The sequence below is a fragment of the Acanthaster planci genome, linkage group LG01, assembly GCF_054643075.1.
Source record: "Acanthaster planci isolate LZ-2023a linkage group LG01, COTS_SCS, whole genome shotgun sequence".
NCBI lineage: Eukaryota > Metazoa > Echinodermata > Asteroidea > Valvatida > Acanthasteridae > Acanthaster > Acanthaster planci.
The window spans coordinates 37,164,200-37,185,073 of NC_141777.1; the positions used below are offsets into that span (position 1 = coordinate 37,164,200).

Consider the following 20,874-nt stretch of genomic DNA (forward strand, 5'->3'; position numbering starts at 1 on the left):
GACATCCTAATTTGGTTCCTTTACAGCAAATGCGCACTCATTCCAAAATCTATAGCTATGCGAAATTCTTTGATGAACAAAGAACGCGACTGTGTGCTTAGTTTATTACATTCCATTTAAATTAACGTAGCCTATATTTTAAATGCATGCATAAACAACGCATGATTCTTTTTCCTCACGTTTTAAAAAAAAATCCAATTTGAATGGTAATCATTTTGAGCAATATTTTAAGTACATGTACAAATAATGCGTTCTCTCGTTGATTCAATCATTAATAATAAATGTTTAATTTTCTTCACCCTTTTCTTCTTACGTTATCCAAAAATTATCTCAGTGTGAATGGAATTCAAATTGAGAAATATTTTAACTACTTGTAAAATGATGAATTTTGCCGTTAATTTAATCATAGATAATGCAGGTTTCATTTCCTTCATCCTTCGTTCCTACTTTAATTTAAAATCCTGTCGAATTTGGGTCTACCATGCAGCGGCTGGTAAAACCATGGCTTGCCGTCAGTTTAAAAGCAAAAAAATAACTCACTAAGTGTTAAAAATCTCACACCCTTATCAAAACGCTAAATTAATAATTGAACTTCTCAATACCAAATGGAAATATGACCCTCTTTGAAAGTTATGGACAAATGTACGGTACATTCTGATTTAAAATCTGACACCAGCCAAGAATGATATTTCCGCAACATTTGGCCGCCAACACAAATATGAGAGCAGTCTGTATTCTTTCGTATCTATATCCTCATGTTTATGTAAATTATATTTCTGTAATCATGTTAAGGACAAGGTTAGGCCTAAGTGCAACTTGGTGCTTTTTGAATGAATGAATGAACGAACGAACGATTTATTTCAATGCTGTCATTCTTTACAATAAGCAAACGTGATTCACATTACTTAAGTACCGAGTACATGGCCATTAACTTGAGCAACATTACATAATGTATCATTTTACATTTGATAAATTAGATGACAACATGCTTAAGTGCAGCAATGTTGCGGAAACAGTAAAATCGTTGGCCTGGGAAAAAAATTGAAACGGCTTTCACGTACTACGTGCATAAGTCAATAAATCTACATTGAATTAAATAGGGATTGAAATATTCAAAAATGCTACAGAGGAGATAGATATAGAACCTTTCCCTTAATGAGGAGAAAATCTTCGGAGTTCTTGTTGCTGACGGGGTAAATCAAAAACATTAATGATGTAGATACCACGAACAAAATGTACGGTGCTCCGGAGCGATCTTGTTCATTCCACAAACAGATGAATTATTTAGGAAGTATGCTAGTAGAAGAAGGAATCGTCCCAGGTGAATGAGTTCTCCTGTATCAGAGAGAAAGGGCGGAGACAGAGCACAAGAATCAACGTGCGGCAGTGGGACGCCATCTCCCATATTCACTTGTTAGTCGCTGAGCGGGAAAGACTATTTTACAAGGACACCTTGCCGACGAATCCTGTGACAATGGTAAATCTACATGGTCATTTGCATTGGCCCAAAATATCTACGACAGTTAAGCCATTCCTATTGGTCCAGAGTCCGTCACGTGGCCGGTCTTAAATGATTGATCGAGTACCGACTCGAGCAGGTACATACCACATTAACCTGGCTATGGAAGTAAAACTGTTGAACACAACGTTTGAAAATTTATAGTTTTAAACTTGTTTTGACTTTCCGACTCATAAGGTATATAAAAATGGAAATAAGTATGTGCTTGGCTGGTCCTAAATTTTGAAGACCTGCACTGGATAATGGCGGCTGATTAAGATGTCCCTCGCCATTGGCTCATCGTGACGCGTGTTCTGCGGCACCTCGCGCAGAGCGTGTCACCCGCAGGCACGCCGGGAACGTACCATACAATGGCAAGAGGGGTACTTCAATAAAATAAAGTTAAAGTGCTCAAAATCATTTTAAATATATAATTGTTGAACTTGTTTGACTTTTGGACACACAAGTTTATGAATAGGAATAAAATGTGCTTCTCACCCCCTCAAAAAAGATCGGCTCAGGAGAATGGACGCTGAACATACCCTCACCTGCGGCTCGGATATTGATAGTCCATTCTCCAAGCACACCCCCCTAAAGTGTAGCTTCAATGAATTTTTCGTAGACACAATTTTTCTGCACCTATATTTAATTTATTTAATTAGGCCTAAGACACAAAATTGCAATGTGAAGGTTTGTGGTAAAAACTGATTGCAGCTACCCTATAAGAACAACTGTTCCGTGACACTAATTCCATTCAAATCTAATGCCTTCCTCCATAGAATGGAAGTGAAACGTCACTGGATTCATTTGCAGACAGAGAAAAAGTGACCACTGCAAAAGCCTGGCGTAGGCCTACTGTCGTCCCAAGTTCAGTGTACATTCACATACGGCGCCATGTTCAACGTGTTGGCTGCGCGCATTACTGAGCTTGACACCGCTTGCGGTAAGCCGTGCGTTGCAATTCGTTAGACTTGACGATATAGACAGTACGACCAATAACCAAGGTTGACCAAGGGTTTCTGTTTGCAATTGCAATTTTTCAACTTCTCTGATACCATTCTCACTCCCACTGTGGAAGTGCCTTTACAGTCCAATTTTTCTTTACTTTGGAGAAATCATAACAAACAAAACGTAATTGCGGCCTTCAGCCTCGGGAAATAGGACCATCTTCAAATCGTTCAGAGTCCCCAGGGCGCATACACGAGCACATGCAGACTTCATTGCCAGTCCATCTATGTATACTATTATCATAAGGACATTCAAACTACAATACTCACCACAGATGCCTCCTGAACAACGTAAGGTAAGTAGAAGTTTCTGAGCGCACTGCCATAACCCCCGTACTAAAAGAAAGAGCAAAGGACCAGAGAAGGAAAGGGGAGAAACTAATTGTATGAAATGTAATCTATTCACGACACAGTATAATAGTGTAAAGCTTAATTACTGGGAATGCTTCATTACACAAATTGTTCATAATTTGAAAAGGATCACTTCCTTTTATTTAACATCTAGGCTTAGCCCATGATTAATCATAAAGACTGAACGGGTGGAAATACTCGCAGGCACCCCACAGAGCCTTGGTGTCGTTGACCCCAACTTTACAGCCAATTGAGCCCACAGGTATTCGGGATACAATAGCGGCAGGGGTGCCCTAAAACCCCAATCAAAGCAGATATTATACGTACGTTTGATTTGTTATTCATTAATTTTTGTATCCGAATTCTATGAGTTAACAATAAATGTGCACTGGCTATGACTGTTGAAACTTTGAGACCAAAAATCCCCAAACGATTTCGTGTATTGTTATTCAGAAAAAAGAAGAATAACACCCTTTTGGGGGGCGGGCTGTTCAATTCAATATAGACCTATAATTTTTGAAGTGGTTGACAAAACAACAAAGATGACAAAGCAAACTTTAAAAAAATTGCCGGTTTCTCGCGCACATGAGAATCTTTCAAAGATCTGACCCGTATCCAGAGCTTATTATGTGACAAATGGTTAAGTGACAAATTAACCGCAGTCCGAACTTCAACATTCATGGTTCTTCGTAAACGTTTTTGATAGTTTTGTCAAATGTACGCCGCATGCAATGTACCGATGGTATTTCAATGAAAGGGTCTAGGTTGCGCCCTTTTGGGCTATAAAACGCGCGGCTATTTGGAAAGATATCTCATGTGCATTATTTGTGTGATTATCAAGGGAAGAAATTTTGATGAGTTTTACACAGGATCGACTGTGTTGAATAATATCTATATTTGCCAGTAGGTTTAATAGGCCTCTTCGAGTTCATTTGTACTGTAATTTATTTTTAATTGGTGATTGCTGAATGGGGCATTGCGTTCGTTTGTCACGGTATGTGGGCCTACGTCTTTGGATCTCATGGCATATCCCCCGAAACAGTCTTATAGATTCCACACCAAACAAGAGGAGAATTTCCGGAGAAACGAGAAGAAAAAGTCTGGTGTACCCATTGAACCAATTCTTCAATGGGCAAGAAGGCAACATCTCCCCGCAGTGCTTGTGTTTTTAGCTGCTTACCTCTGTTGGAGGCCGTGTTGCAGATGTTTCCACGCACTCCAAACCGACAGCTCTATTCCGAAACATTTTGGACGCATATGTTTGTGGCCTTCGACGTTTTCCTGAAATTCGTGCCCATGTCAATATCAGCACCATGGTCGTGATGACAATAAATCCCCCAAAAGCAGCCAATATGGGGACAACAATGCCGTCATTCCTTCTTACATCTGTGGATGTGAGAGCAAACGAAACTACAGGTACGAGGCTGCAAGGAAACGGCGGTTCGACCTGATTTCAACCTTACCTTCTTTTTTGTGATTAAGCCCAAGAGATGTTCGGGTTACTGTGAATTGGGTCCGGTCGAACGGGCCAAAACCGATCCGAAACACAGTGGATATAAACCAAATCTGACTGGAAACCGATCATATCTTCATAAATCAGACCCGAACCGACATCAACTTAGATAAAACGACCCGAAACGACGCATTACCAAACCACCCCGAAAAAACTCAAACAAGTCGTCTAGCTGGGACAAATCGTCCCACAATATACGGTCTATTTACGATAGCCCGTCTCCAAGAGTTTGCAACGCGTTGGCCAATCACAATGCACGAAATTTGTCGACCCTTTCCAAACGCGCATTGGGTCTACAGATTTCGCGTATCGTGATTGGCCAACGCGTTGCAAACTCTTGGAGGCGCACTATTGTGAATCGCCCGTATTTGCCGCTTTCTGTGCCTGAACATAATCATTGGCGTTACGCACGCGTTCTTTTGGAAATCAATCTTTCCGAGAACTCAAAACTTTAGCGATAATCTCTGTGTGACTGTGCAGAAAAATGTAATGGGGGGGGATTCCCGCATCCTGGACATACCTGGCATAGCAACTCTTCAGTAATAATGCACCGTGTGAATGTCCCAAATTCTTTTTGCCCGGTATTTCTCACTCTTTTTACCACGATGGCTTCACTGATTCGACCTGACCTGATAATCGCAAACGCAAATCGAAACCGACCTCTCCCAGCTGAAATGGTGGAAAAACCGAGCTGACCCGAAGTTGAGTTCAGGTCGGGGTCGGTCGGGTAACAAAGCCAGTAAAGAATTTAGGAAAGTCTGCATGGCCGGGCTGGATACAGAGACAGTATGGAATTCCATATCTGCCGTCGTGCGTTGCCCGTCGTGCGTCGTCCGTCGTGCGTCGTCCGTCGTGCGTCGTCCGTCGTGCGTCGTCCGTCGTGCGTCGTGCGTCGTCCGTCGCCCGTCGTGCGTCGCCCATCGCCCGTCGTCCGTCGCCCGTCGTCCGTCGCCCGTCGTGCGTCGCCCGTCTTCCGTCGCCCGTCTTCCGTCGTGCGTCACCCATCGTCCGTCGCCCGTCGTGCGTCGCCCGTCGTGCGTCGCCCGTTGTGCGTCGCCCGTCGTGCGTCGTCCGTCAAATGGGTTGCATAGGACATGCAAAAGCCGTTGTTTAACAAATGACAATGTGATGATTCCATTCACTTCTAAAGATCTTTTCCAAATAAGGCAAGTACAAATCCCACCTGCAAAGCATATACTAGTCACATAATTAATTCCAATAATGCTAGACTACCCCTGCCCCTTGACAAGAAAATATCGCCTCTCTGAGAATTCAACCAAGTGTTTTTTTGGGAAAAACATTTTCAGCAAAAATGTTCCAGCCAACTTATCCACAGTGTTATTCTAATTTGCATACTGTAAAAATGTGCCGACTTGTTTTCATCAAATTCCAGGAAGAAATCTGCCAACCGATACAGATATATCTTGTCCTCTCAATTTCACCTTGAAATCCAGAAATACTAGACGTGCTGTGGATAACAAACTGTTTATTAAATGTATTGTTAAGGGGCAATTACCACTTGGTTTAAGTTTCAGAAAATATGACGTGTTGGTTTTTGTGGCTTGTATGCCATGGTGGATAGACCAATGAGAACAGGTTGTCCAGCACATCAGCATTATTTATGGGGCTAACAAGTAAGGTACTGTTTAAAAGACTTCTGTGAGCCAACCTGCAAATAAAGTCATGTCTAATTTGGAGTATACAGCAGATTTCATCATAGGTATACCTGCCCTCAAAATAATGTTGAATCAGTTCGTCTCTTATGAAAACTATTGGGAATCAAACATTGTAAATAATCTATTATTTACATTCCGTTCTGTGGGATATTGTGCAGGGACAGACAGAAATATCACATAGGATATAGACCTAAAGTCTGGCTGTTAACGAGTAAAGTTACGTCTAGAGTAACTAAGTTATCGAGAAAAACAATCTACCGTAACAAAAGTCTATTTTGTTGATTTAGAACAATAGAACACGATATCCCACAGATTTATTGGAATTAATTATGTGACTAGTATATGCTTTGCAGGTGGGATTTGTACTTGCCTTATTTGGAAAAGATCTTTAGAAGTGAATGGAATCATCACATTGTCATTTGTTAAACAACGGCTTTTGCATGTCCTATGCAACCCATTTGATGGGCGACGCACGACGGGCGACCAACGACGGGCGACGGACGACGCACGACGGGCGACGCACGACGGGCGACGGGTGACGCACGACGGACGACGGAAAATGGCATGTTTGGAACTGGTAAATGGCAGAATTGGGACACAACAAAAAGCAAAATGCGACGGACGACGGGCGACGCACGACTGACGACGGGCGACGGCAGATATGGAATTCCATAAGACAGGCATATGAGAACATTACACTACTTTGTACATGATGTACACGGGCCATGGCAAGCGCAATGAAAGCAGTTAATTCATTTGAACTTGATTAATGAAAAGGCAGTTTAACTGAAACTGTTGAAAAGCTTGGCAGACATGCAGATTGTAGGATTAAGGGGTTTCGTTTTCTAATCTACCAAAAATGTATTCTATGAAAAATTTCATACAAACGATGACACAAACCCAATATGTCGCACGAACTTCCGGAGTAACCGCCAACGCACCTGTAACATAACGAAAAGTGTCGAATGAGATTGTTTCAACCTATTGACTTAGGACATTGATAGCTGCAGGCATAATACAATTACACGACATTCATTATTAGCGTTTGAAGTATCTCTGTTACTTATTTGTGCTCTGTTATCAGAAAAAACGAAAAGAAAAACGCAGGTTAAAATATGCTGACAACCGATCAAGGTTTTTAGTATCTACTCAGTTGGATAAATAGCAAGGTAAACACCTACCAGTAACGCTCATTAATTAGAGCTGTATGGAAACCAAGTTTTGAGCTATTGTTATTTTGCGAATTTGTGTACTTTATCTACAAGGGCGGATCCCCAGAACCCAATTTTAAACAGGCAAACGAATGGGTTTTTGGAGGAGCCCAAAAATATGGAAATCTATTTTTCATGAAACCTTTTTACGGCCTTTCTGAAGGGTATGGGTCTTTTCACACGCATTTTCGAAGAAAGGGATAGGAAATAAACCAACAAATGCACTTTTCTTTCAGTATTTTCTTAAAATATTGTTGACTCCTTTCGGGGGGGGAGTGGCTTCCGTTGCCCCCCCCCCACCCATGCCTATGTAATTTGGACCCTTCACCGAACATACTCGCAAGAGTACACGGGATCCTGAAGGCCTCTGAGTTGCGTACAGTTGCCGCCGTTTTTGCAGAAGTCTGGTGGACAGCCTTCATTTGCCACTGTACAAAAACATACAGAAAGGCGCTGGTGATCATCACACAAACACTCAATAACGTTCGATGAAGGTAATATTCGGATCTATTTCTCTGTACAGTCATCCCATTATGGTAGTTTTCGGTGTGGGACGCAGTACAAGCAATGTGAATGAATGTCCAATGAATCAAATTAGACTGAACTTGAAATGAAGAAAGAGAATTTTGGTTGCCGGATTTGTTAATTGGAACTGATATTGCTGATATCATATTGATTCATTAGCATCACATTTTTACATCACATATATATCGAACGCACCTGTTGCATACGTTGCTGAAGGGTCAATAGTGAGCAAACTATGTGCATTCCTTTCAGCCTCTCCAGCGCTGTTCAGCACGTCGACCAAAGCCTCAGGCTCGACCATCGAATTCACTGGGTAGATGGCAGCACCGCTAACCAACAAACTCCCGTTGCGTATGGAAGAAACAACGAAATCCACAACGAAAGCCGTGGTCGGTGAGCTTCGGAGGACTTCAATCACCTTCGAGAAATGACACATATAAAACGATAGAAGTGATTTCTTTACCAACTGGCGGACCCAGAGGTATCGACCGCTGCAATACCCCCTTACTTGGTTCGGACGCAAACCATATTTTCGCACAGTTTCATTTCATGCTCTCCCGAAAGTAAGTGAAACGTCCAATAATTTAGTCTCAAACATCTGCAGAAAGGCAAAACAGTATATTGTCAAGCACCTGCTCCCTCCAAAATGACCATTGCCTCTCAAAAAAATTGTATGATGCAGAATATGTTTCTCCCTATTTGTAACTAAATACACTTTAACGGGTGAACCTACCGCCACAGTCACTTTTGATGATATTTCACGGAATGCCTGGGAGGTGCTGTCGGCCAGAATATCGGTATATCTAGCTGTTGTTCCATTTAACGCCAGGATTCTGAGTCGAAGGATTATATCAAATGCTGGAAGAAGAAAGGGTATCACCTTTAACCCTCAAAGAGCCGGGTTATTTTGACTCATCTTACAGCCAGGGAGGGAGCAGATTACGCCCCCTCCCCCAAGTTAACTCGCCTGATTTTCTTTTAAACTTGGCATGCATAAACATACACTCTTTATAATTACAAATGTGAAGTTTGAACTCAATCAGACATAAATTATGGTTTGGTGTCATTTGAAGTTCATTGCTATATGTGTACCAGTACGGGTGCATTGAGCACCGTAGTGGAAAAGTATACATTTATGGCTGACCCGGCTCCGATTTTTGCAAAAAAGTGTCAAAATGACCGCAAACAGTTACTCTAAAACTCTTAATTAAGGCTCAACTTAAAAAAGGCACTGCAGCGATATAGGAAAAAAATGTTGAGGGGCTCCCCCAGCTCTTTTAGGGATGAAGTAAATTGAACGTGCACTAAAATGCAACCTCGATTCAACAGGCTGCGTGCGCGCAAAGCATGGTAGGATGGCTCGACCAGATCGTTCCTATGGGAACGAGGTTGACTAGAATGGGCTGTATCCACTGATCTATATTATGCTGACAGTGGCTGATCATTGATCTCCATTAAATAGACTGGATAGGACATCGCGCATTGTTTGTGCACAAAATACGCGGCCGAACAATGGCGGCGCTTCAGGAGGGTAATGTGATGCTGTATCCTGTGCCTTTCTGGCCAACATAACCTTTTTCTCATGGGATGTTGGCTAAGCCCTCGGCCTCCCTCCCGAAAACAAGCCAAAAATAAACAAAAAACGCAAGAAAATTACTTCCAGATCGATGGGCTGTATTCACAAGTCGGCCATATTGAATTGAAAGTAGGGTGTAATTTTTGCACCCGGAAACACGGATGAAAGCGCTGAAATAAAACTTCATTACAAGTTCAGGTCATTTATACTGATGAAGAATTTTAGTTTGTGATTAATTAGATTAAATGTTTTAAGCCACACTTGAAAAAAAATGAAAACGAAAGGAAGGCATTAAACCCCAAATAGTCTGACGCCAACCCTCATTATATTTCATTAAATAAGAACATTCCAGGAATACCATCGATAATAGCTTCTCTGTGAAGACGGCCTATTACCAAATTTTTCAAGAGGATGCATAAGATCTGGGTAGCGAAGAATGCATTATCCTTCAACAAACACGTTTCACTTTGATTTCTCACAATACATCTCTCATAATGTTGCCAGGAAATCTTTAAAATTCGTACTTGGCTTTCGCTTTTTGCGGTCGTTAGGCTATTTGGGGGTATCGATGATAAATAGAACGAGAGCTTCTATGTATGTTTGCAACAGAACATAGGGCTTTTTCGCTTTTCAATGAATATGTCATCGTCATGATTGCATATCTGCAAAGTTCCATCCCGCTGGGACACTTCAAAGATGTAGGGCTTTAAAGGATGCACCTTTCATGTCACGTGACTTATCAATTGATGACGTCATTATCCCATGAGGTCAATTTTCGCCAATCACACACTCCCTTCGAAATATCTCCAAAGTTTCAACCCGCTTGCACATGCACTTCCAGAGAAAGAAAGCTTTAAATGATGCATCTTTAATATCACATGACGTTTCAACTGATGACGTCATCATTTCAGGACGTCAATCGTTTCAGGACGTCTATCATACATTCCCAACTTTCAACCCGCTGTGACCTTTATTCTAGGGGATACAGGGCTTGAAAGGGTGCACCTTTAATGTCACGTGACTTGTCAACTAACCACGTCATCATCCAATGAGGTCAATTTTTGTCTATCACACATCCCCTTCCAGATATCTGCTAAGTTTCAACCCACTGGGACATATACTTTTGGAGATATAGGGCTTTAAATGATGGATCTTCAATGTCACGCGACTTATCAATCGATAAAGTCATCATTCCATGAGGTCAATTTTCCTCTATCACACACCTCCTTCCAGACATCTGCTAAGTTTCAACCCACTGGGACATGTACCTTTGGAGATATAGGGCTTTAAATGATAGATCTTGAATGTCACATGACTTGTCTGCTGATGGCATTGTCATCACGTGAGGTTTTTGTCGTCGGACGGCGCTTCATGTGTGTGGAGAAGTACACCAGTTATGCACTTAATGCAGCGGACTCCAATGTTTTAGCTGTCATCTCGTGGACAATTCACGCTTATATTTGTTACGGTTGATTTCTTCGAAATTGAATTAAAAAATCTAATTGTGATGCCAAAGTGATGTCATGTTTCTACATTCATCTTTGCTGATGGTCGTTGCTTGTACCAAGTTTCATTTTCTCAAGCGGTCAAAATCTACGCCATTCTGGCTGTTGAAAAACGTGTACAAAACCTATGGGGAAAACTAATACTCGAAATTCAATAAAAAAAATCAGACGATGACGTCATCATGACGTCACTCTTCAGCATACATCTATGCAATAATGATTATGCCTATGCCAGCTAAGAATGCTGTGCGACAAATATTAATGGCAAACGTGCTGCACAGAAAAAACGTGTGCAAAGTCTACGGGCTTTTGGCCCAAAAGAAGACCCCCCCCCAAAAAAATCCTGAGGATCGGAAAGGCTTTTTCGCAAAATTGCGAAAAAGCCAAATATACTCCGATCTCCAAATGACCCTATCAATCGTGAATGGCTTGCTAGTTTGCTGTTGATGAGTGCTTTGTTGCCCCCAGAAAAAAATCCTAGCGTCGTGCATGGATATCCCATCTGCAATCTCAGAGGATGCATGAACATGACTGTTTTTGTCGGGGAGCTCAAGCCGGCCCACGCGTTGGGAATTCGGAAGCGTTATAGTACTCCGGTCGACTCATGTCGCCAAGTGCCCAGTATGGTTCTTATTATTTACATTCAAGAGCCTTTATATACCAGGTTAATGTCATGACACTTCAAGTACCGCAATAGATTTCGATATACACTGTACTTTCTGCTCTGAGAGTTTAATTTTCAAAGAATGGTATGCTTTACTTTTCGGCAAAATTTCTGTCGCCGAGTCGGCAACAGTTGGTTGGTAAATTGATGGTGTTTCGGCAGACGATCGATCAGTCGTCATTGCGGAATCAGTTGGCTGTTGTTTGATGGATGGTCGACCTGTCGTTATAAATGGTATATCAGTGGTAGGCAGTGTCTTGGTAGATGGTCGACTAGTTGCTGATGCACTGTCAGTTGTTGAAAGTTTTGTGTTGAATGATCGGTCAGTTGATGATGATGCATCAGTTGTAGACAGCCGGGATGTAGCTGGTCGACCTGTTGTTAATGCAAAGTCAGTTGTAGGAAGTTCCGTGACGGATGATCGAGCAGTCACTAACGCAGAATCAGTTGTTAGCAGCTTTGTGGTCGACGATCCACCAGCCGTTAATGATGCATCAGTCGCGGTTATTTCTGTGGTGGATGATAGACCAGTCGGTAATGCAGAATCAGTTGTTTGCAGCTTTGTGGTCGACGGTCCACCAGCCGTTAATGATGCATCAGTCGTGGTTATTTCTGTGGTGGATGATAGACCAGTCGGTAATGCAGAATCAGTTGTTTGCAGCTTTGTGGTCGATGATCCACCAGCTGTTAATGATGTATCAGTCGCAGTTATTTCTGTGGTGGATGATAGACCAGTCGGTAATGTAGAATCACTTGTTTGCAGCTTTGTAGTCGGTGATCCACCAGCCGCTAATGATGCATCAGTCGTGGTTATTTCTGTGGTGGATGATAGACCAGTCGGTAATGTAGAATCACTTGTTTGCAGCTTTGTAGTCGATGATCCACCAGCCGTTAATGATGCATCAGTCGCAGTTATTTCTGTGGTGGATGATAGACCAGTCGGTAATGTAGAATCACTTGTTTGCAGCTTTGTAGTCGATGATCCACCAGCCGCTAATGATGCATCAGTCGTGGTTATTTCTGTGGTGGATGATAGACCAGTCGGTAATATAGAATCACTTGTTTGCAGCTTTGTGGTCGATGATCCACCAGCCGTTAATGATGCATGAGTCGTGGTTATTTCTGTGGTGGATGATAGACCAGTCGGTAATGTAGAATCACTTGTTTGCAGCTTTGTAGTCGATGATCCACCAGCCGTTAATGATGCATTAGTCGCGGTTATTTCTGTGGTGGATGATAGACCAGTCGGTAACGTAGAATCACTTGTTTGCAGCTTTGTGGTCGATGATCCACCAGTCGTTAATGATGCACGAGTCGTGGTTATTTCTGTGGTGGATGATATACCAGTCGGTAATGTAGAATCACTTGTTTGCAGCTTTGTGGTCGATGATCCACCAGCCGATAATGATGCATCAGTCGTGGTTATTTCTGTGGTGGATGATAGACCAGTCGGTAATGTAGAATCACTTGTTTGCAGCTTTGTGGTCGATGATCCACCAGCCGCTAATGATGCATCAGTCGTGGTTATTTCTGTGGTGGATGATAGACCAGTCGGTAATGTAGAATCACTTGTTTGCAGCTTTGTGGTCGATGATCCACCAGCCGATAATGATGCATCAGTCGTGGTTATTTCTGTGGTGGATGATAGATCAGTCGGTAATGTAGAATTACTTGTTTGCAGCTCTGTGGTCGATGATCGACCAGTCGTTAATGATGCCTTAGTCATGGTTATTTCTGTGATGGATGATAGACCAGTCTGTAATGTAGAATCACTTGTTTGCAGCTTTGTGGTCGATGATCCACCAGCCGATAATGATGCATCAGTCGTGGTTATTTCTGTGGTGGATGATAGACCAGTCGGTAATGTAGAATTACTTGTTTGCAGCTCTGTGGTCGATGATCGACCAGTCGTTAATGATGCCTTAGTCATGGTTATTTCTGTGATGGATGATAGACCAGTCTGTAACGCAGGCTCAGTTGTGGGCGGATTTGTGGTGGAGGATCGACCCGTCGTTAATGATGCATTAGTTGCAGGCAGTGCGGTGGTGGAGGGTCGACTAGTCAGTAATGTATGATCGGTAGTGATGGACGATCGATCAGTTGTTAATGATGCGTCCCATGGAACGGTCGTGATCTGTGATGCATCGGTTGTAAGCAGCTGTGTGGTGGATGGTCGACCAGTTGTCAATGCAGGATCAGTTGGTTCCAGTTCTGTGGTGAATAACCCATTAGTAGCTGACGATGCATTATTTGATTCCACAGTGTACAGGTAGCCACCTGCCGTTGTTGTTTCTGGGAAAATGACACAAGCAAATTTAAACAAAATTATATCTGTTATGCGACTTTAAATGTGCGTTATACCATATAGACCTGGAGGAGAAAAAACAGCGGACTGCCAACTCCAGGGGGCGCACGGCGCATTGCGTGTAAACTGTTCCGTCAGCCGGAAGCTCTGGAGTTGCCGGTACAGGGAACTTCTGGTTGACCTTTGAAGCGTTATTCACGTGCGATGAACGAAGCAACCGGTGCTGCACTGGTAATTTTGCCTTTTTCGTGGAAAAAAATCGCAAAATAGACGAGATAGACAACATACACTTATGTTATGACATTGTGATAATTATGAGTATACTGACGTGAGAATTATTGAGCCTTTTAGACAAGGAAAGCTGTATTCTTTTCTGATGCACCAATCATGACAATCGACAAAGATGATCGAGTACTGCTGTTAGCTCTCACGACAGCCAGGTCTGGTTGGGTTAGCCCAGCAAAACATTTTTTTCTGACTTGTAAAGCAATTTTCAGAGTTATACTCATCTGGTGGGGTTTTCGAATTTTTCAAGGGGAAAAATAGTACATGTTCCCCCGTTCAGATTCAAGTCTTCTAACAATATTTTCAATGCTAGGCCCATTTGCAAATTTGTGTTTTTCTACAAGATTTAAACTTACATTTTAAAGGGGCATCGTGTTACATTAGAAAAAATGTGTGGGAAACATGAAGGCCCATAGCATAATTTCCCCAATGACTTCGTACATGAACTGTCATACTTCACAAACTGTATGTAATATGATCTTTATAAGCAGTCGGAATTGTTTGGGGGGAAAAAGTGACAAGATGTGGAATAGAGCAGAGTTCTGTAGAATTCTGCAGGTATTCATGTAAAAAATTATGTGACTCATTTGAAATGTGTAATGTGCAATAGTCATCATAATACTTGACTTTTGGATTCTGGCATCAATATCAGTAATTAAAGAACGCCACCTAAAATCTTCAATCTTTAAAATCAATATTTCAATTTTCAAGGAGGTAAGATGTAATGAATGAGGAAATTGCAATATGAAGTAAGCTTGTCATTTCTTTCATGCAACATAACTTTATCAACACTAGACAGTGCTTCCCTGAGAAAAAACTCCACAGTTTGCTCGGCTGGGATCAAGCACACAACATCCTGCTTACTTTAAAATTTAATTTTTGCTGTTGCCACATGAACCCCACCCAAACTATACCGCAATAGCCCAGTAGGGATCGTGTAAAGTCAGACACTGAAGAAGCAAGCGAGGCACACTTCTGGGCTGGTCAATTCAAATCATTTTTGTACCGGGAATTGCAATAAATACGAAAAATTGAATTGACTTGTGAATAAGCTCAAAAATACTTCACATCGCTGTAATTATACAATTCATCTGAGGTGCCACTAACTCAGTGTTTAACAGTGTTACAAGTGTCATTCCATGAAACTGAGACAGGGATAAAGTGTCCATGTTATAAGTGAATTTTTTTTCTAATCCTGTATATTTGCGACCAGGGATTTTTATGCAACAATAGCACTAAGAAATACCTCCCATATACATTTGTCAACAAAAAATTTAAAATTCAGTATTTGTAAACAAAACTGGAGCTATTTGAAGCTACCATATACATGTAGTTCTCCCCACTATTTATGGAATCCTCCAAAGTTAGATTTCATATGATTGTGTTAAGTGCACCTGCCAGTCTGCATGAGTGCATTGTGGTTGAAGCATGTGGCCTGTTAAAGGTTTATGCTCCTTATGGGTGTTGCAAGTTGCCGAAAGATCAATCAGTGCACTCCTTGCAGTCTGCTGTCAGTAGCTATTGTGTCCTCAACATTATGGCTTCCCTTCTCACATCGTTCAAGTCCATGTGAGCTACCGATTTAGGGGATGGTGCAGGTGATGCTTGCACAACCTAAAGGAGTGAGATTTAACAAAGTATGAGTGAATAAAACTTAAAAGCTCGCTTGAATGGGGTTCAAACCCAACTTTCTTTTTTCACATACTAGAACGTATTCCACTTTGTTTTTTCATTTCAAATGCCAGTTTTGAAGGTGTGGCAACATTCTGAACTGTTACAATCCAAGGGTCACCAAAAGGCCATACTCCAATAAGTGTGATGGAACGTACATAATTAAGGTAATTCCAAAGATGTTAATTAACATAGTAACACTTTATTCATAATTTACAGAAAAATATTAAACTTTGCAAAAATGGTTCTATAAATACCCTCAAAAAATGAATAAAAATAATGATATGAACCTAACATATGGCATCGGGCCAAGAATTAGTTTTGAACAAGAGTTAAAATCTGACTTTATTGCTTTTGAATAGTTACAGCATGCATAAAATTCTGGTTACTACTCAACAAACGTTTACAGCGGGGTTAACATGAGGGGTTTTAATACATGTGAACATCAACAGAAAAGCATTCATTGCAGTGCAATGTGGATTAAACATCCATACATGGAGCCAGACACAAGAAAATGCTTGAAAATGAGAACACGGAAAAAAAGGAAAATTGTTAAAAATTGCAATTAAAGAAATCAAATTTCAAATATTTAACACAGGAAAACTTAAGTCAACGACCAACTCAAACAACCATCTCAATGCACTTACCAGGACCTGGATGATTAACTAATAATGTGGGCAGAAATTCAGCGGGTAGGCTACGGTGGCACCCGCACATTCCACAAAATGAAATATAAGGAGAATTACTGTGAAGTGAAAAAGAATACTGCACCAGACCAGAAGCAAACCAGGTCATTTTTTCTTATTAATTTGTTAATTTTTTTGTAGTTTTTATTAATTAGGCCTATGTTTATATTATCACTAAACTACTTGCCACTAAAATGACTTTTACATGATAAGCTGACGATGTTTCAACTAGGCTGAAGAAGAAATAACACTTTGGTCTTGAAACCGTAATGTACTTCTCAATTTTATGACCTCACCTATTATAATCAACGCTATCTTCAGATCTTGACAATTCCTAACTAGGCCTACATGTATTGTTTTGCCTCCATGCATGTCGTTCGCGTTCTGTTCCGCCTCCTCTTTTCGCTTTTTGGGGGCTGGATGGCCTCTTCGGTATACCATAGAAACTCAACCCCTATTTGTGTCTTTAGGCACTGCTTCCAACAACTGCACAATTATTACCTGGAAATTTATGTCATTTTGAGGAGGAAAGATCAACACCTTGTGCACGCAGCACACTTTAAAAAAAAACGGACGACAGCAAAACGAAAGTTGTCGGTGCCTGTCGGCACTTCCGGTTGACGCGAGATCGACGTGCGCCCGCTGGAGTTGGCAGTCCATTGTTTTTTCTCCTCCAGGTCTATGGTAAATTTTACCTGTACATGGCAATGATGGGCTGAGGTGAAAGCAGATGCTGAATAGAAAAACATTAAATGAACATACAGAGATGCAGAGATCGATTTCAATAAGTGCACCAACCAGTAAGGTTTTCTGTAGAAGAGCAGGAAACTAAACGAGTTCCATATACTGACGCCACTTGACACCCTGTGCACAAACCAGCATGAGACTAGTCTGAAAAATTCCAAGTGTTCTCTCGGTAAACAACTTGGTTTTTTCCCTCCTAAATTGAACTTTTCTGCACATGTTTTGCTTTCTGATGGCTTTTAGGTCACTGTACGGAAGAACTACTGGCGTCCGTATCTGGAACTCTTCCCAAAGAGCAGCATAATCAATATATCCCTCCGTTAAAAAGAATTTCAAATCAAAAATGAAACAAAACTTGTGCATAATTTGTTACAGTACTGAGTGAAATTGTATTCAACCGAGCAGCCTTCCACCTCCCCCTCTCTCTCCACATCAATAGCGGGATTATTTACCTGCTGCGGTCGTTAAAAAGTCCACAGGATTGGAAGTCTCTCGGTTACATTCAGATGGATTGCCTCTCCTAAGAGAAAATGGTGATTGTTTAATCAACTACAATAATTATTTGGTATCGTGTAGTTTCATTATGAGAGCATATTTCTGCACGGACAGCTATAGCTCCGAAACTGCAAGGGAAGGTATATTCAGAGAAAGTAAAATTAAAAGAAAAGAAAATGGAAACAGGGAAAGAATTGGACAAATTGTCTGTTTTCAGGAAATCATCTCAGAGCAAATGCACCCAGCTGTATCTCTGAAACTCTAATTTAATGGATTAAGCAAAGCAGAGTGATGATGCTTTAATACCTTCCGGGATCCACTATTTTAAGGATTTTACCCCCGTCGGTAAACACCCCCGAGTCGATCGTTGACAGCAGGTAAACCTCACCTGCCGAAAAAATGAAATGTTAACCAGAGGGGAACCCACAGTTCTTTCCTTTGCAAAATAGCATATCCGAGGCAAAACAGGTTATAGAGTGGTAGATTCTTGAGAAATTATTCTACGACACACACATCTCTGAATTAAGTCACACCCAGTTTAGCCCTGTATCGCATGTGTTTTCATCTTTTCCAAAGACATTCATCAAATAGGTAGGAGGTGGGTGGACGGTTGATAGACATTAAATCGAGCAAGGCTCCTGTATATCTACACTGCACTTTGGGGCTGTTCGATGTGGAAAAACAGACTTGAAAAAGTCATGCATGGGCAGAGACTAAAATTCCCATTTTGGACAAACAATAAGCCTTTTGAGAGTTAAATTTGATTAAAATCTAGTACACTGATTTATCTGATTGCATATAAACATAACAACTTGAATTCCCCAGACTAAATACATTGTTCTCTTAAATACCTCGTGATTTGGGGCAAATTTTTGCATAGCCATCTCTGGGATGGACTGGTTCCTTTGTGCCCTTATTACCATTGAAAAACAGTGTATTGGTGCAATGCGTTTAAAACGAGCAAAAGCATGCCAGAATCACACATAATGAAGCAAACTAGGGGACAGAGAGAAACCCCGCCTTTGTGCTGGTCACGGTTATGCTGATATCTCAGGAATTCGTTTCCAGACATGCGGGGGGAGTGTGGGTTAAGTAACAATAGGCTGGAGAGTGTATAGGGATTGGACTTGGGGGGGTACCCCCGTCCCATTTCGGGCCTGGTACAGAATCATATGCAGCAAGGTGTGAGACGGAGAGAACCCCCTGCTTTGTGTTGGTCATTGTCTCGCAGGAATCTGGGGAATTCCTTTCAGACATCTTGGGGGGGGGATGTGTTAAGTAACAATAGTCTGGAATGTGTATAGGGATTGGACATGTTGGGGGGGGTACCCCTCTGTCCCATTTCGTGCCTGATACAGAATCACGAGGTATAGCAACAGAATCTTTGGTATGGAGAATTCAAATTTTTATGTTCATGTGAGTTTAATTAAAGAACTACGCGTATCAGATTCTATTCAAATTTAACTAACAAAAGGCTTATTTGACCTACCGAAACCTTTCAGTAAAATTTGATTCAGTTCTATGCAGGGCACACGCTCATGTAAATGTACATACCTCTCTCGTCCTCTGCAAACGACAAGATGTACCTTGGGTAGGAATTTACCAGATTTCCCAGGCAAACAGAGGAGTCTCCCATGCAAATGTCTTGCCTTTCCCAGGTGCTAGTGGTAGTGTTTTCGATGAGAAGGAAGAGACGGCTACAAATGGATTCAACGATTCCACTTTATCTGAAAGAATCTACATGATGCTACAGGCCTTACCCCGTTGCATCTACAGCTTTGCAAGTTGTAATCCACAACATTGGAATGCAGAGCCAAACATCAAGGTGTTCACGATAAAGTGCAGTGAAAATATGGAAATTATACTGTATCAATCGTGGCGGATTTTCATTGCTTTGATTTGGTTGTCACACTCTCACGAATTACAGCGTACCGTTCCCTTTCTCGACATCCTCAGAAATGATCTCGTTGAAACGACTGATGACATCAAATAGAAGTATTACTTCATAGCACTGACGTAATTCTTTTTTACCGGAACTGCATGGAGGGTTAGAGAAAAGCGGGGACCGGGAGGAGATGTCTTGCCCGGCCATGCAAATTTGAGAATTAGTGGACGGGTGTTAACGCTACGGATGTACAGCTGGATAATATATACACACTTGTAAAACCCTAGGTCCATTTAAACAGCGTGTTTGTGGCTTTAAAAAATTGTTCTTTTTTGAGTGCAACTGAATACATTTTGGTTGTTGGAGTAAATTGTTCCGGAATCTGGGGGTAGAGTGGGGATGGGAAAAGGCGGGATAGATGACTTGCCCGGCCATGAAAATTTGAAAAGGGGGGGGGGGAGTACACCATATGACTCCATGTATAGGTCGCTGTTCATGATATTGATGTACATTTATAATATTTAAAAGGTGAAAGGTGCTTTAAATTCCCTTTTTTTAAAGTTATATTGAATGCATTTTAGCTATTGGACGTCTGAAAAATTCTTCCAAATCCGCTTTGATTTTTTGCTCACCACAAAAAGTGTGTGTGTGTGGGGGGGGGGAAGGATAACTCAATAGCCCAACACCCCACCTCAAAAATAGGGGGAGGGGATATTTACCCCAATCCCCGAGATTTCTGCCCATGCCCCATGTTCAGAGACTTTTATTGTCACGGGAGTTTCGCAGTAGTGCTCCTACAAGAGTTTGCAACGCGTTGGCCAATCACAATGGGTGAAATATGTCGACCCAGTGCGCGTTTGGAACGGGTCGACAGATTTTGCGCGTTGTGATTGGCCAACGCTACGGATGTACAGCTGGATAATATATACACACTTGTAAAACCCTAGGTCCATTTAAACAGCGTGTTTGTGGCTTTAAAAAATTGTTCTTTTTTGAGTGCAACTGAATACATTTTGGTTGTTGGAGTAAATTGTTCCGGAATCTGGGGGTAGAGTGGGGATGGGAAAAGGCGGGATAGATGACTTGCCCGGCCATGAAAATTTGAAAAGCGGGGGGGGGGGAGTACACCATATGACTCCATGTATAGGTCGCTGTTCATGATATTGATGTACATTTATAATATTTAAAAGGTGAAAGGTGCTTTAAATTCCCTTTTTTTAAAGTTATATTGAATGCATTTTAGCTATTGGACATCTGAAAAATTCTTCCAAATCCGC

The 20,874-nt window shown here is 41.5% G+C and overlaps 1 protein-coding gene across 6 annotated transcripts in view; it reads right to left on the reverse strand.

The window, feature by feature from the left end:
- Positions 1-263: 263 nt before the first annotated feature.
- Positions 264-20,874, reverse strand: part of LOC110982360 (HHIP-like protein 2) — a 304,779-nt gene continuing 284,168 nt past the window's right edge. For 3 of the 6 annotated variants that reach the window (XM_087141288.1, XM_087141186.1, XM_087141237.1), the window contains 11 exons: positions 19,267-19,409; positions 18,019-18,100; positions 17,670-17,737; positions 11,623-13,818; positions 8,515-8,639; positions 7,977-8,199; positions 7,594-7,684; positions 6,946-6,986; positions 4,037-4,242; positions 2,776-2,841; positions 264-1,335 (listed from right to left, as the gene is read on the reverse strand). In XM_087141288.1, coding sequence (XP_086997414.1) covers positions 1,297-1,335; positions 2,776-2,841; positions 4,037-4,242; positions 6,946-6,986; positions 7,594-7,684; positions 7,977-8,199; positions 8,515-8,639; positions 11,623-13,818; positions 17,670-17,737; positions 18,019-18,100; positions 19,267-19,348 — 3,219 coding nt within the window. In that variant the 5' untranslated portion in view covers positions 19,349-19,409 and the 3' untranslated portion in view covers positions 264-1,296. Of the gene's footprint in view, positions 1,336-2,775; positions 2,842-4,036; positions 4,243-6,945; positions 6,987-7,593; positions 7,685-7,976; positions 8,200-8,514; positions 8,640-11,622; positions 13,819-17,669; positions 17,738-18,018; positions 18,101-19,266; positions 19,410-19,472; positions 20,262-20,874 lie in introns of those variants that run through there. The other 3 variants (XM_087141332.1, XM_087141368.1, XM_087141407.1) reach the window with 3 other exon arrangements.